The sequence below is a fragment of the Kryptolebias marmoratus genome, linkage group LG11, assembly GCF_001649575.2.
Source record: "Kryptolebias marmoratus isolate JLee-2015 linkage group LG11, ASM164957v2, whole genome shotgun sequence".
In the NCBI taxonomy this organism is placed as follows: domain Eukaryota; kingdom Metazoa; phylum Chordata; class Actinopteri; order Cyprinodontiformes; family Rivulidae; genus Kryptolebias; species Kryptolebias marmoratus.
In genome coordinates, this window is record NC_051440.1 from 23,802,972 (window position 1) to 23,819,880 (window position 16,909).

The 16,909-nt window shown below is 41.3% G+C and overlaps 2 protein-coding genes across 3 annotated transcripts; one reads left to right on the forward strand and one right to left on the reverse strand.

Annotated features, from left to right (window-relative positions):
* Positions 1-3,094: 3,094 nt before the first annotated feature.
* cdk10 (cyclin-dependent kinase 10) lies at positions 3,095-10,096 on the forward strand. 2 transcript variants are annotated; one of them, XM_025010096.2, is made up of 13 exons: positions 3,095-3,306; positions 3,922-3,994; positions 4,066-4,137; positions 4,218-4,320; positions 4,613-4,694; positions 5,012-5,079; positions 5,491-5,543; positions 6,247-6,316; positions 6,743-6,802; positions 7,033-7,156; positions 7,678-7,830; positions 7,921-7,973; positions 8,093-10,091. In XM_025010096.2, exons 1-13 carry the CDS (start codon positions 3,217-3,219, stop codon positions 8,280-8,282), a joined length of 1,191 nt encoding a protein of 396 aa, XP_024865864.1. In that variant the 5' UTR covers positions 3,095-3,216; the 3' UTR covers positions 8,283-10,091. The 2 variants fall into 2 exon arrangements, with proteins under 2 accessions (XP_024865864.1, XP_017289709.1); XM_017434220.3 differs by having other exon boundaries at positions 3,096-3,306; positions 7,678-7,817; positions 8,093-10,096.
* On the reverse strand, positions 9,792-16,571 carry vps4a (vacuolar protein sorting 4 homolog A). Its single transcript, XM_017434219.3, has 11 exons — positions 16,362-16,571; positions 15,151-15,262; positions 14,919-15,063; positions 14,770-14,831; positions 14,317-14,436; positions 14,058-14,214; positions 13,755-13,903; positions 13,385-13,466; positions 12,748-12,967; positions 12,502-12,642; positions 9,792-11,391 (listed from the first exon to the last, which is right to left on the reverse strand). The coding sequence occupies exons 1-11, from the start codon at positions 16,380-16,382 to the stop codon at positions 11,290-11,292; spliced, it is 1,311 nt and encodes a 436-aa protein (XP_017289708.1). The 5' UTR covers positions 16,383-16,571; the 3' UTR covers positions 9,792-11,289.
* Between the last annotated feature and the right edge of the window lie 338 nt (positions 16,572-16,909).

Below are 16,909 nucleotides of genomic sequence, written 5' to 3' on the forward strand. Positions count from 1 at the left end.
GAATGGCGAACGCCAATCCTTCGCCGTTTGCATACGGTTGGCTCTAAATCATACATGCATTATCCGATTTGCACCAAACTGGATATGAATGACCTGTGTTAACCTCTGAAGAGGCCAATAGGATTATACTGGAATTTGACTCCAGTGCGCCCTCTACATTATTCCAACAGTTATATCTCCCTGATCCTTCATCTGATCTGCATAAGATTTTTTGTGCATCATCAGTGAGTGCTGTCAGACACATTGGGGTGGTTGTTTCATGACAACACTTAAGCCCCGCCCACTAAGGATTTTTGGGTGACTGTAACTCCGAAACGGCGCAAAGTAGGTAGGTCAAACATTACAACGAGACTCCCCATGGGTCTTTTTAACTTCAAGTTCACAAGGTCAAAGGTCAAGGCCAGGAGAGCTCATGTGCTCTAACTATTCAACCGTTTGACGTAGGAAGGTCAAAGTTCACAGCATGGCACAGGACTGGTATGGATCCTGACTGAAGGCAATATGGGACATTTGCTGAAAACGCCACCTAGTGGACGGTGCAGGAAAGGCACGAGAGCATAGCGGCAGTCGCCAGAGCTCCCGCGATGGCAAGGCCGGAGCGGCGCTGAGCTGCGAGGGCCGCCCAATGCTGCTTGCAGCTTTAATTTGAGTTTGTTTCTCCTGTTTTTCGAAGGAACCTTAAAGATAAATATGTCTCTCTGTTGTTTTTATTATAATTATTATTATTTTCTTCTCTCAGTTTCAGAGATGCCCCTCTTGCCTCAGCCCAACTCTGAGACGGACTCGACCAACTCTTCGGATCGGACTCCCGTCATCATCGTCACCGCTCCGTCGCGGGAGGACATCTACGCCACGCCGTCCAACGTCACCATAGCCGACGCCATGAAGGAGCGGCGGCCCGGTTCCACCCCGTTTGTCGTGGGGAAGAAAATCCCCGGACAGTAACCGTACCTGCTGCCGAGACGAGAAAGACTTGTTCCGCGAAAAAAACTGACATTTTTAATTAGCGACGTGAAAAAGTAAACTTTCTTTACGCCCGTCCTAAGATGGGACGTCTTCTGTTGTGGACAGTTTATTGTTCGAGCTCCAAATTGATAACCCTTGAACACAGAAATGTCAAACTGCACAGCTGGACACTTCATGGGTCAAGGATGATCCCTATTGATTTCAAAGTCATGGGGTGAAAGGTCAAGGACACAGGTGACCCCTTTGTGAAAGCCTTGTCTGTCCTCCCAGTCTAAAGCCGTGTCACGTAGGAAAAGCTGGACACCTCATGGGTCAAGGATGATCCCTACTGATTTTAAGGTCAAAGGTCAAGGTCACAGGTGACCATTTTGTGTAAACCTTGTCTGTGCTTTAACTCTAGACGCCTGTATTCAGGATTGTTGTTGTGAGGTGACTCCTGCTTTGCGTTTTGTGTATCAAGTACCGCTGGTGGTACTTTTGTCTGTCAGTATTTTATATCTTGATAATAAGAGCAGCAACATTTACCAACAAACTACTTAACCTCCGAAGTGATGTGTCTTATTTCTGTCTGTGACATTTCCCCTGAGCTGATCTGTCTGCTGCTGCTGCGCTTCATGTCATCACGCCAAGACCTAAAGAGCTTTTTAAAGCCTTCAGTTCAGGGAAAGGTTGAGAGTTGAGTCTAAAGAAATACTGGATTTGCTTATATTAAGTACTTTTCACACCATGGAGCCAGAACCATTAGTTTGGAAACAAACTGTTTCCTTTAAGGTGATGAAACACGTTTATATTTTATTTTAACTTGTTGAAACTGCTGTGAAGATTTCAGATGTGTAGTCTGGCTGCTTGTTTGGGGCTGATTAAAGAGAAGAACTTCATAATAACTTGTTTCTAATCCATTCTGTTACAGAACAAAAAATGTTTTAGCCCACAAGAACCTGAATAAAACTAAAAAACCTCAAATTTGTGTTATAAGAAGTTCTGGATCAGCAATGACAAAACTCAAATTTAAGTCAAAATGAAATGTTTTGGAGGGATTTGATGTTTATTTAAAAATGTTTGAGTGGAACTTTACAGCTTAATAAGGTAATAATGTGGTAACATTATAGTAACAACAAGGTAATAAATAGGTAATATTGTGTAATTACAAATGTTTTAACATGGCAACAAGGTAATAAACTCAGAGTAAAACCTGTACCACATGGTAATAAGGTTGAAACAAATGTAAACATTACAAAGTAAAAATCACTAATAATATTGTATAAAAGCATTAATGTGCTTAATGACTATTTTATTGCTAGTTTATTACTGTTAGTTTATTACCTTGCTGCTACAATGTTACTGTTATCTACTATATGTTAATAACTTTAGTAATTACACAATCTTACATATTTGTTACTTTCATTATTACCATATTATTACTGAGCTGTAAATCAAAATGTGTGAAATAAATGGGCTTTTAAAGGTTTGTAACAATCATTCTTGCACACTTTTTATTTTATTATCATTAATTAGTCAATTAAACTTTAATTGTAAAACACTTTTCAAACAACAAAGTGTTTTAAATCAGATTAAAACAGAGCAAAACACAAACAAGGTAATTTAGAACAGCGTCGAGTTATAAAACTAAGAGCTGTTATCGTCTTTATCAGTAATGAATTAAATTTTAAATAAAAAAAACAGTGAAATAAATAAAGGAGTTTAAAACTGAAAATTTGATGTAAAGTTTACAAATTAAAAGACAGGTATTGGTTGACACTTAGATAAACACAAACAATATTAACTTTTGAGTAAGCAGAGATTAAAAGAGCCATTTACGCCAAAATCGTGTAACATATTTATGAACATATTTATAAAAATAAATCAGTGGCTGGTTTATATTCATAAATATTTTAACATAATTAAAATATTAACAACAAGAAAAGGACATTTTTACCTTTTCAGATAAGAAACAAATAGGTTATAAATTTTGATAATTGTTTTTACATATCTTATATAGACAACTAAGTAAGTCAGTTATTTTCAGATGTTTAAACAGAATTACTAACTTTTGTTTTTATTTATTTTAATTACAGTTTTACAAGAAGGAACTGTGGGATTACTGTGGTTTTAAACGGCGTCAAACTCCGGAAAAGCTATTTGTTGTCCACTCGGCGGCCGCAAACAAACAACAATGGCGGCTAGCTAGCTGAAGCCACATGAAAGTTTATTTTCGTTTGTGAACGATAAAACTACCCGTAAATATATAAAATGGAGCCCGTCGGAGAGGACGAACCGGACACCATAAGACTGAAATCCATTAAAGACAACATAACTTTCACGGTGCCTCAAAACGACAGGGTAAGTAAATGAGCTCTGAGGCGATGCTAGCCAAATTCAGTTACCGATTCGTAGAGTTTAAGGATTTTGTGTATCTGCCACGATGTAGCACAAACAAGACACAACTTAACAGTATAAAGACAAACTATGTAATTCAGGCAAAAATTCGGCACGTGTTTAAAATAGTGAAAATATATAATATTGCGGAAAATGGAAACATTGCATTCAAAGCTTCTAAGTTGTATTAGGTTTTTATTCATGTATTGATTCACTGGTTCATTTTTTGAAGACATTTTTATGTCTTATCATAAATTAATGGTGATGTTAGAGTAGAAGGTCATAAATACGTATTATTAATACTAAACATATTGTTTAATATTGCAGTCCGCGAATCAGATATCATTTTTAACCAAAATATCTAATAATTATCATAATACAGTATATTTTGAACAGGGTGTTATGGAACTAACTGTAGGAATTGCTAACATATAATAAAATATAGTTTAGTTACACAATCACATCACTCAAACATAAATGTGTGCATATTGAATTATATTTTGTCATCTATCTTGCTTTTTATAGTTTGATGCTATGATATTAGACAGATAATTTAAAAATCTTTATCACCTTTCTCAGTTTGGAAGCTGCAGAAGTGTCAGAGAGTTCGAGAAACTCAACCGAATAGGAGAAGGAACGTACGGCATCGTGTGTAAGTGTGTGTAACATGGATTTGATTATAAAAGAAGCCCAGGAAATAAACACGTTCTTCTCTCGATTTAGACCGAGCCCGTGACACCAAGTCCGATGAGATTGTAGCGCTGAAGAAAGTCCGCATGGACAAAGAGAAAGACGGTGAGACCCCCAGTTTGAGCATCTGTGATGGATGCTTTTGTAGCTGTTCCTGTGTAAAAGAAAATGTCCTTTCCTGTCAGGGATCCCCATCAGCAGCCTCAGAGAGATCACGCTGCTGCTGAGGCTGAGACATCCCAACATCGTGGAGCTGAAGGAGGTGGTTGTCGGCAGCCATCTGGAGAGGTACGGCTCAGACGCACTCAGACCGAGGAGAATCTGCAGGACGGCTGTGGTGGAGCAGCGGGTTTTACGTTTTGATGAACACCTGTCCAAATTGGTTTAACGGACTCAAGTCGGAGCATTTTATTCAGTACTGATAGAAAAAAGTGGATTCAGGGGATCTGTCGAAACTTTTACAATCTTGATACGACCTCTCTTTTAATTAGTTGCTGCAGTATTTTCCGTGTTTACAGGTGAACTGTTTGGGACTTCGTTCTGACCCCAGTTTGCTGTTTTTCCTCTCTTTCCTGCTCAGTTTGTTTCTGGTGATGAGTTACTGCGAGCAGGACCTCGCCAGCCTGCTGGAAAACATGCAGACGCCGTTTTCAGAGGCTCAGGTGGGACGGAGCTCCGATCCAACTCCTCACACTTTAATATAAATATAAGAAAGGCCTCCGAGACTGCACGCCAAAACCTTCTTCTTTTAATCTTTTTATGTAGAAACACTGTTTTCACGTTTCAGCGTAGCTAAAAACGGACATTTCAAACAGTTTTGTTGGTTTGGTTTTCTTTTCCTCTCATGTCCTGAAGTTTAAATAAATTAAACAAGTGATAAAAATGAAAATATAGTTAACGGCTGCTGCCGGTGGTCTGCAAGACTTCTCTGTTTTACAATCCGTGTGAGTTAAATTCAACTTTTTGTGCTCTTTTCCAGGTGAAGTGCATCGTCCTTCAGCTGCTCAGAGGTTTGGAATATCTGCACCACAACTTCATCATCCACCGGTCAGTCCTGCTCCGTCACACAGGCAGGGTGGAGTTTAAACCCACAGGAACTCCACCCGAACCTAACGGGGTTTTACAGTTTTACAAAAGTCAGGATCTCCAAATGACGAGGAAAGGTTTGAGGCGTAACAGCAGCTTTCCCGTTCAAAACAACAAATCAGAAAGTTGCATTTTGTTGAATTAGCAGCCGATTAAATGATCAGTTTTGCGACAAACCATCGGGTAAAAAGGAGTAATTTCCCCTGTTGTCAGCTTCTGGCAGACCTGAAGTTTGTAGATTCTTTGAGGAAGTAACGGGGGGCTGAACGTCGAGCTTTTAGCTGCAGCTGAGTCAGAAAGGAGCCGTCAGCGAGCTCGAACAGGACCGAAGATGTGCAGCTGCTTCATTATCCTCCTCAATCTGCTCCTCAGGGACCTGAAGGTGTCTAATCTGCTGATGACGGACAAAGGCTGCGTTAAGATCGGTGAGTTTGTTCTCCTCACATCCCCTCAGCTTTCACCATGAGCACGTTACATCTGCGCTCAAAGAACTTCCTGCAGAAGCTGGAATTTATTCAGATCTTATTTTGTCCTTTCAGGCAGAAACTGGGTTCATTTCTCTGAGAATAAATGAGAGAAAACAGCTGCGGATGCTTTTAATCAAATTAAAACAGCAGGTGTAAATGATAAATGAGGATTTACTTTATTCCTGAAGCTAAAAGCAACTTTATTTATTTTTATTTTTTGTTTCAAACCACTGGAAGGGTCCTTCGCTCGTAAAACAACCGATAAAAATACGAAACATCAAAACATTTTGATTAAACCTTTTTTTGTAAATATAATAAAACCAGCGTCTCGCTCCGCCTTGCATGGATGACCCTCAGCTACTCCCACACCAAGTTTTAACACTTTATCTGTAAAATCTGCTGAATTATAGTAATTTGTTGGCTGGCTGGGGCGGCCATCTTGAATTGCGTTGGCTCCTGAAGTTAATCCGTTTTAGAGGCACAGCCTGGGATGATCTTCTGGAGGTTTGGTTAAAATCCGTCCCAGTTCAGGAGACGTTTTGGTCACAGACACACAGAAACGTTAATGTCTACCTTTTTTGAGCGGGAGGTGGTGATAATTATCCACAGATTTGTAGACGTGTTGATGTGACGAGTCGTGGCTGTTTTTCGTCTCATGCAGCTGATTTCGGGTTGGCCAGGATGTACGGCATCCCTCAGCCCCCCATGACCCCCAGAGTGGTCACACTGTGGTGAGTGTTCCTTCACACACATCCCCGGACACAGTGTGTGTGTGTGTGTGCTGCTTCGGTTGACTGTCTGCACTTCAGATGTGGCTCCGATTGAAACTTTGACAACAAACTCAAACTGCAGCTGAAAATCTTTCAGATAAGATTGGATTTAGGTTCCTTTTGATAAAACTCCAACATTAAGGATCCTCACAGTTATGAAATAGTGGTGTAATAATAAATTATTTGTCTGATTCTGCTAAAATAAAGAGCAATATTCCTAAGAAAGAGTTAGTTTTCGGTTGCAGCTGCTTCCTGTTTGGCTTTCAGATAACCCTCGTGTTGCTGCGCTTGTACTACCTCAGTGGAAACTCGTCTCTTTAATCCCCTGCTGTAATCCACCTGTATTATCTGTGTTAGCTCTGTGACAGCGTTCCCTCCTGCCTGCAGGTACAGAGCTCCGGAGCTCCTCCTGGGGACGAAGACGCAGACGACAGCTCTGGACATGTGGTGAGAAACCACACCAGAACCACCGCCGCTTCTTCTTTGTTTTTTGGCTTTTTAAATGTGTTTTAAATGAAGCTGTAATGATTTAAAAGTGTTCCACATCGGTGTAATTACAAATGCATTAAAGGTGTGACAGGAAAGAGTACAATAGTGAATAAATAAGTGAGTAAATAAAGTAAGATATGAGGGGGGAACTGTGTCTTGAAGACGAGGATGTGATGTTTCTGCCGCAGGGCTGTGGGCTGCATCCTGGCCGAGCTGCTGGCCCACAAACCTCTGCTTCCTGGAACCTCTGAGATCCAGCAGGTGGACCTGATCGTTCAGCTGCTGGGGACGCCCAACGAGAACATCTGGCCGGTGAGACTCCAGCTGTTTGTCAGCTTCAGATGAAAGAAACGGAGCACGTCTCCTGATAGGGGAGGCGGTCGGAGGACATTGTCCCTGTCCTCGTCTCCCAGACGATGGCGTCAAACGCTCCAGACAAGTTTTCCTGCTTCGTTGCTCCTTTTTGAGACGTTTCAGCGTTGCTGAAGATTTGAAAAGAAAGTTTCAGCATTTGAATGTAGGACTGCTTAGGTATTTAGACGCACTGAGGCTCGTCATGTGGATTATATCAGATGATGAGGTCTCCTGTGACCCACTGAGCCGTCGTAAACGAGGGGCGGGTTCCCGAACCATCACTGAAAACTACGATGAGAACATGGTGTTATATTCCTGTAAATCATCTCCTGGGTTCCTCCTGCGAGTTTCTGAGAAGATTTAGTCATAATTTAATCTTCTCGTCTCTGAAACGCTTCTCTCATCCAACAAGAAGAACCTGCTCTCCTTTTTATTTTTCCAAGCGGACCTGAGAACCGGTTTATTCGTGTGTGCTGCAGGGTTTCTCTCAGCTCCCCCTCATCGGTCAGTACAGCCTGAGGAAGCAGCCGTACAACAACCTGAAGAATAAGTTCACCTGGCTGTCTGACGCTGGACACAGGCTGCTCAACCTGCTCTTCATGTACCACCCGCAGCGCAGGTACGACCCGCAGGTACCGACCCGCAGGTACCGACCCGCAGGTACCCACCTACACAGACGATCTGTAATCAAACTGAGCCTTTCCTCTGTTTTCCTGAACCAGAGCGACGGCCAAGGACTGTCTGGAGAGCTCGTACTTCAAGGAGAAACCTCTGCGTGAGTCTCACACGTGAGGATGAGTGTAGGATGAAGCTCGTTGAATCTCACCCCCCCCCTCTCCCCCCGCCTCCCCCCGCCGCACCCGACACAGCGCTCTGCGCGCGGNCCCCCCGCAGCGTGCGAACCGGAGCTGATGCCGACGTTCCCGCACCATCGGAACAAGCGGGCCGCTCTTCCGGCCGAGCGCCACTCCAAGCGGAGCAAAGTTTGACGCCGGCAAGGAGAAACGGAGCGTCTCGAGCTCTTCAGGTGTCGGAGCCGACGTCGGACTTTTTACACAGAAGTTACACAGTTTGGTTTGATTAAACTACATTTTCCTGCAGATGTAATCCTGGATATCAAACGGATCTAATTATCCCAACTGTTAGAAAATAAAACCTCAGTTTTTATTAAAGCTGTAAACAGTTTATAGTCTGTTCAAACTGAAGGAACTTTTTTAAAGTTTGGAGATTCGATCCTTTTCCTTTAAAAGGAAGTAGGTTTCATTTGATCTTGTGTTTTTTGAAATTATCTGATCGCTAGAAATCAAAATAAATGCAGAAAAACAGGAAAATTATTGGATTTTTACATTTTCTTTACGATCTGAAACAATTTATTGATGAAAGACTTTAGCCCATGGAGGTGATAACCAGCTGAAATAAATTAATTTGATCAAATTCAAACAAATATTTATCTGTTAAATAGACAACAATCGTCTCCTACTGTCAGATTTAGTTTTCAGCCTCCATGTTTGACCTTCTGTCTGCGAGTCTTTGCTGCTTTTTGTGCTCAGTGGAAATTTAATTTGTTTTAGCAGGTTTTTTTGTTAGTTTTGCTGCCGAGGTCTAAATGAGGTCGTTACGGTTCGAGTTTCCTCGTCTTCTGAGCTTCGTGTGTTTCAGCAGAAAGAAAAAACTTATTGATTTTAAATAATCTGCATTAGATAAAAAATAACCTGTCAGATCTGATCCTCTCAGCTGTCGGTACGATTTAAAAACCAGCTTTCAGCGCTGAAGGTGACTAAAAACTGAAGTGATCAATTAAACACGACCCTCCCCAGTTTAATTTTAAACATTTAAAAAGGGAAGTTTGGACAAATGGAGGCAAAACAAAATAAAAATCCATCCTAATTGCTGTTTTTGACTAAATTAAATATCATTTAAATTCTTCCAGACCTTCACCGTTTGAGCTAAAAGCATTTAGAAAACTCAAACCTTTTTTAAACATTTAATCAGTGACTTAATAACTTTAATTTGATGCTAAAACAATCATTAGATTCTTTTTTAATTAGTTGCTACATTAAAAAAGGTAAAATTAGTTTTATTCTCGTTTTAATTCAGGAAACAAACAAACATCTGCTGCCTTCTGGAAAACGTTTCGTTTTGTTTTTTCCTCTTTTAGGAACATTTTAAATACAGAAGAACTGAGACTTTATGTTCAAACAAGTTTAGTTTTTAAATCATATTTAGGTCAGAAATCCACTCAGACTTTATGCTTAAACTAAATAAATCTCTTTGCTTTTCTGCTTTGAATTCTGGGGATTGATGCACACAAAAAACTCCCACAAACGTCTTATTCTCTAACTAACAGACTTCATTTAGGGTTAAAAATCCACTTTTTACGTTTGATTAAGATGCAGGCAGGAAGACAAATAAAACTGGTTTCTTTTATAAACCTGTTTTTGGTTCTTCTCTCGTATTTAAACCACAACTTGTCGTCTTTTTCACTGAGGATGGAAACTTTTCTGATGTGAAAATAATCCGTGTTTCAGCTCAGATCGACTTGAAGGAACAGAAGAGCCTTTAAACAGATTCAATCCGCAGAAAATTCCTTTGGTTTCATTTGAAATGTCAGTTTTTATTAATTCAGGTTAAATTAGTAGTAATGGTTACACGGCCAGCAGCGGGTTAACCCCACCGCTGGTCCAACAGTACCTCCACAAACACAGCTGTACTACTGTAACACAGACTTTTTACCGCTGGTTCTGCCCGGAGTCGGCCCAGAACAGTCAGCCCGCTTCGCCCTTCAACCAGCAAGAAAACTAAACGGGAGCTTAGTGTGAAGGTTTGTCTCCCAGAAGCAACAAAGTGAAATAAATCGGGCAAGGAAGTAATACTTGGAGTGTCTGGTTCCGTGTAAAACGGGACAAAAACCTAATAAATAAAAACACTGAACAGGAGAAAACAGAGATGTGCCCGACTGAGTCGCCTTCATTAATCCGTTAAAAGCTCCAAAAATAAAAGAAATTAAAAGATTTCTGCCGCATTTTAACCCAACTTCTCATTCACAGAAGGAAGTCGTGATGCCTTATTTAGCTGTAATGTTTTTAAAAGAGAGATGAGGTTTGATTGAGGTTCTGTTTTCTGGCGCTTTTTATTCATAAACTTTAACTGAAAATCAGAACAGCCACTGGACTTTTACTGGATTTGGTCAAAAGGAAATCTCAATTATTTCATCTCAGATTCAGGAGGTTTTAACTTATCTGGACTAAATGAAACACCGTAAAACAGCCTGAATATAAACATCATAAATCAAACTCTTCATTTTTGATGGGATCTAAAACTGCAGGAGAAATTATTCTGGACTGAATTATTCTGTGAAATCTTAAAAATAATGAACTTTTTCTCAAATTCAGGGTTTAAATATCTCAGTTTGTTACAAAAAGCTGGTGATGCTGAAGTTTCCTGTGAAGGAAAACCAAAAATAATCCAACTTATTATTATTATTATTATAGTATCAGCTCAGAATCTATTTGAAGTCTTTAGGTTTGGTTGTTTTCCTCAGTCAGGCACATCTCTTCTAATGAGAATACTTCAGTCGAGGTTCAGGCCTGATGCAGACACACACCAAACATTAAATAACAGAATCTCAGCCTTTTTACATGAAACAGAAACATTAAGACACACAAGTTTAATAAAAACACGTGGGTGCATTCGCACACTTGCATGCTTGGCGGGGAACGAGCTTCCGGCTCTTCCTGGAACGTCTGGCTCCTTCGGCGGGAGGATCGGAAGCGAAAGTGCACGGCGGCAACAGAAAAACGTGCGTTCCTTCAGTCAGACGTCAAACGCAGCAGAGTTCATGTAGTGAAGATTCTGGTGGAGGGTGGTCACAGATTCTCTAACGCCGCTCTCGGGAAGCATCCTTCGGGGATTTTTAAAGTCCTGGTCGGGGCGGGCAGAAGTCAGAACCTCGTCGTTTATTCTTTCACATCCACGGGAGGCGGAGAACCAAAGAGTCCAGCTGAGAGATAAAAGCCTACGCAGCGGTGAAACGGGTGGGGAGGCGGGGGAGGAGAGGAGGCGAGGGGCGAGGAGCAGGGCGGGAGGCGCCCTCAGCCCTCCATCCCAAAGTCCTCTGTGAACTTCTTCACCTTCAGCAGGTCTTCAGTGTTGACTGTTGGACGGGTGGTGGACAAGGAGCGCAGCATGTCCGACTGCAGAAGAGACACAGCCGGCGAGTTCATTACAATCACACTTTTATCTCAGTTCACAGACTTTCTGCTGATTTATCTGTTCATCAGGAGACAGGTGTTAGGACTTCTGGGTTTTCTAACTTTTAGGCCTTTCAGAGGATTCAACTTTATCGACAAATATTATCCCAGATCTCTTTATTAGAGATCTGCTCCAGCTCCTGGCTCTGTTTGTGTCTTCAGCTGCTTTTAGCTTTTATCTAACTATCTGCTGCTTTTAGACTGAAATAAATGTTCTTATTGCCACAGAGAGGATCTCTGCTGAGGGAGTTTAACTTCCAGAGTCAAACACAGACGGGGAACAATTCGAGACTTTCCTCCATCTTCTTCAGCTTCTTTGCAGTTCAGACAAACACTGAGTTTAATATTTTTACACCTCGACATTCAGTTGTTTACGTTTCCACTCCCCGTGTGGCTGTTGGACGGCAGTAATGATGAGATTTTCAGTCTCACTGAATTCTGAGTGTTTTCAACCAGGTTCCCAGAGAGCCGAGCAGCTGTGTTCTCCGTGAAGCATTTGCTTTAAATCAAGGCTTATTTTGTGTGTTTTGTTTGTAAAACTGTATTCTAGGCCAAATAATTGATAATGCTGTTCACATCATTAAATGACCCAATTTTTATGACTTAATCTGCTGAAGTACACCTCAGAAATGAAGATGGGCAGATATTTGGATCAGTTTTTAAATAATTATTTATCATCATCACTGTTTTGTGTTCAGGTGTGGAACTTCAGATCAGGACAGGTTGGAGACAAAACTGAGAAGGCTTCAACTTTTTTAGACAAAAAATAAAATAAATAAAAGATCTGCTGCAAAACGATTTTGAGCACATTCAAACTTCAAGCCTCCGTGAGTCACGTGAGGAAACTGAGGAACATTTTGAGACGTTTTACAGACTTCGTCACCAGATGCTGCCTTTAACAGCTTTAGGAACAGAATCAACTCGAGTTCAGAAGAGAAGAACTTGGATCTGGTCTTTGTAAAACTGAATGTTTGTACACAGCTTTCCTGTGTGACGTTAGCTCCGTCTCACCGCTCTTTAAAGACGATAAACTTGACAGAAAATATAACTCACCATGCAAACTATGGGCTCCAGTAGTTTATCACTAGGCACATCCATCCAGGTCATCTCTACGGCTGCAGGGTCGCCCGGGGAACACGGAGTCAGCAGGTCATCCACCATCACCTGGTTGTTGCTTCTGGACGGACCACGAATCTGCAGGAAACGCAGGAAACGCTCCTTTTTAGGCACTGAAAGCCACGAGGAGTATTTGAACTTTAAAGAGAACCTCTGGGTTTTTGGGTTTTTTCTGCCTCTCACCTTTTTGAAGTGCGTCGCTGACTGGACCTTCCTAACCGGCTGCATGAGAGCGTCCCGGACGATGATGCTGATGTCAGCACCCGAGTAGCCATCCGTTTTTCGGGCGAGCTCCCGCAGGTCGGCCTCGCTCAGGCTGTGCGGCGTGTTGCCCAGATGGAGTCGGAACATCTGAGCCCGGGCCGGCTCCTCGGGCAGAGGGATGTAAATCCGCTTCTCAAATCTGACACAACGGAGAACAAATCTGCTTTTATTTGCATCCTGCAGCTTAAGATTCATTCATCTCAGCATGAAGACGGGGCTGCGCTTCAGGAGCACGGAGGTTTCAAAGAAGACACTTCCTTGTAATCAGAACCATAAATACAACATGGACTGTCAGCTGAAATAAAACCACTCAGTTACTCGGTGAAGTTTTATTCTTCTCTTATCCTCCTGCAGTAACATTCAGCTCGAACCTCTGGATCATTGAGGAGTTTACTTTAGACGGATGTTGACAAAGATTAAATATTTTAGTTCATCAGGTTGGATGAAACCCGGCACCAAACTAACAAACAGGCCGGGTTAGAAAACACCCCACAGGGATCAAAAATGGTAAAACTGTGAACCAAAAACACTTTGAACTTTGGAGGTAAAGTCTGACCTTCTGCGAATGGCGGCATCAAGAACCCAGGGGATGTTGGTGGCACCGAGCACTAAAATACCATCGTTGTTGTTTCCCACACCTTACAGAAAATTAAAAATGAAGGTTTAGTCACCACATAAATGACCGATTAATTTAAAACTTTAAAAAGAAAAAAGTAGCTTTAAATATGCTGAATTTAATCTTGTTTTCAGTCATTTTGTCTAAGTTTCTAACATTTATTCACATTAATAATCAACCGTTTTACTGGTTTGAAAGAAATGTTATGGCTTTGTCTCATAAAAGAAGACACACTTTTAATGTAAAAATAAAATATATTTACACAAATATATTTACTGTACACAGAACTCTGAGTTCTCGTTTGACCCACCTTGCATCTGGACCAGAAACTCAGTCTTGATGCGGCGGGCCGCCTCGCTCTCGTTCTCGTTCCTGGAGCCGCACAGCGAGTCCACCTCGTCGATGAAGATGATCGAGGGCTTGTGCTGGCGAGCCAAGTCGAACAGGTTCTTCACCAGCCTGGCAGAGGCAAGAAAATATTAAAATTACAAGCCGCTAGTCATTCGCGTTCGAACTCGTAAAACGCAACTTGATAAACGACATTTCTGTTATAATAAACCCGTCTTTCTCAGAATTATGGTATCAAACAGCTGCCTCTGAGGCCCAAACTTACTTCTCACTCTCTCCCAGCCACTTGGACATGAGATCTGAGGAGGAGACGGAGAAAAAGGTGGAGTTGTTGGCCTCGGTGGCCACAGCCTTGGCCAGGTATGACTTTCCGGTTCCTGGAGGACCAAACAGCAGGATTCCTCTCCACGGAGTCCGCTTTCCTGAAAATAAATCAATGACTCCATGTTTGTAAACAGCTTTAAACTCCACTGGAACAGTCTGTCTGACAGAAGACGTCGACAGAATCAAAGCGTGAACGCTACCGGTGAAGAGATGAGGGAATTTGATGGGGAGGATGACCGCTTCCTTCAAAGCTTCCTTCGCTCCCTCCAGGCCAGCCACGTCGTTCCACCGAACGTTTGGTTTCTCCATCACAATAGCACCTAGAAACACACGATACGATGAAGATGATCTCGTAAATTTACAGAATCTGTTCAGAACAACTGAACAACTGAAAATGATGTTAAAATGATGTTATGTTAAAAACTACTCTGATGTTATGATTCAAAGGATGAACTTTCCTTAAAACCTTTTAGCACGCCTTCTCTCTCCTTTGAGTGTGTTTTAGTAATTGAAACGTCCTCACATTTTTTACTGAGACTGAATTTTGGTTCACAGACAGAAATAAGATCAGAAGATCAAATTAGATAAATAAAACGAGCCTTTTATCTTTGAGGTGTACATTCAAAAGGTTGAATCCACACAAGCCCACCTACCCATGAGTTGCTCCTGCAGTTTTTTCTTCTCTGGATTTTCACCCTCACTGTCGCTGTCACTCCTGAAAAAACAAAAAAAACATGAAAACACAACAAAGCTCGGTTCCAGTTTAACACTGAATGTGTTCACAACAGTGGTAACGCCGTACTTGTCATTGCTCTGTGCCTCCTTGACGGGCTTCTTGCCCTGTTTGTCTTTATTTTTCAGGTAGTCCTTAAGTTTCTCCGCTCTGTCCAAGTACTGCATGCATTTAGCCCGTATGCTCTCCTTCGCCTTGTCGCTGTGGGCCTCATCTGGACATCAAGATTCAGTTGCCATCAGCACATTGAATCATTCCACACACCCTTAGTTACAGCCGCCCGTCACAATCCAACACTTACATTTGATGGCATGTAGAAAATACTCCACGGCATGCTGGTACAGACGCAGAGCCTCTTCGTAATTCTTTGCCTTGTCCTCCTCTGTGGCTTTGGTGACGAGATCAATGGCTTTCTGCAGGAGACACACACACCCATAAAATGGAGATAAACAATACACACGTACACCACGCTCACTCTATAAACACAAACCGGGACTTAGTTCACACATAACAAATGAAAGAATTAAATATAAGTAACGTTTCTAAAACCCTTTTAATGCTGTAAAGCATCATCCTGAGAGCACAGCCATGCTAACTATAAGGCAGCTACATTATTTATTTAGATTAAACCTTCCACATTTAGGACCTCCAGCTGATCAGTATCACTGTTATATGAGGCCCGGCTGCTCGTGGACAGCAGAGACAAGTTTAACACCAACACAAGACATTTTAGAGGAGGAAGAGACTGTAGGACATGCTAACTAGCATGCTAACACCATTAGCTGCTGCATTTGTTTATACTAAAAAACACAACCTGCAGATGTTTGAAATATAATTAATAAATCTGTTCCCCCAGTATACTCAAACACTTCACTACCCGTTCATTTATATATATTAAATTTATTTGTTTTATTTCTAGGAGACTTGCACAGGCGTTTCACTGCGACCTTATATTATCCTACTAGTCCAAATGTTTTCATCTAGTATTTTAACATTTTTCATAGCTACTTGCAGATTTGCAGTAAAACTGTAAAGATTTTGATTTTTTTTTTAGTTTTTAAAAGGCGCAATTAACGGAACTTGTGACCTGTCAGACATCCTAGCATAAAGAATAAGAAGGAAAACCTGATTAGTTGCCAGGTACGTTTTGTTTTCATAACCTATATTGAATAAAATTATGCTCAAAAGCTACATGTTGCAGTTATTTTAGTTTGGGCTGTCAAAATAAACACGTATTTAACAAAACGCACTACTAAATGCATGTGTGAACATCTTTTGTTTTGGTTCTAAATCAGAGGCACATCTTGGGGAAACAGTAGTATTATTCTCTCATCCAGTAGTTAGGGCACACTTTTTGTAAAGCTGATAAGTTTGCGGACTTTGGAGGCACAGACAAGAAAATATATAATGACACGAAGTTAGTGAAAACTTAAAGGTTAGCTGTAATCCCGAACACAAGCTGGTGCTAGTTATATCCAGTTATACACAGCTAGCTAACGTTAGCATGCCTACCTGTAATGTTGACGTTGTCATTTCATCTCACTCTTCGGCTCTCCGCCCAGATTTTCTGTTTTCTGATCCTACCCAAAGGTGGATGCTGGAAAACAAACTAATCGCTTGCAGCTCTACTTTTTGAGGGGACGGGTTATTCGTGACATGCCAATACAGAACAGCGGCTAACGCGCTAGCATCAACACTGCAGCTGCGTCCGTCAAATTAGACGTTCCGAGCAACACTTCCGGTTAAGACTTTCAAAGCTCAGTGCAGAAAAGGGCAAGCGTGCTACTCTAAACACAAGCATATTTGACGAAATAGTCACAAATAAATCACAGATCAGTTTATGTATATGATATATTTTTAATATTTTTGTAAGACATAACAAAAACCGTGAATGCATGCTTTTATTTTTAAAAACAAAAATAAGAATTTCCGGTTAAACGGACCCAACTTGCCGTCGAGTCAATTGAATGGTGTTGCATGTATTTTAGCTACCGCCACCTAGCGGCAAAAACGATCACTACAACCAAAACTAAACAAAAAATAATAAAAAAAAAAATCAA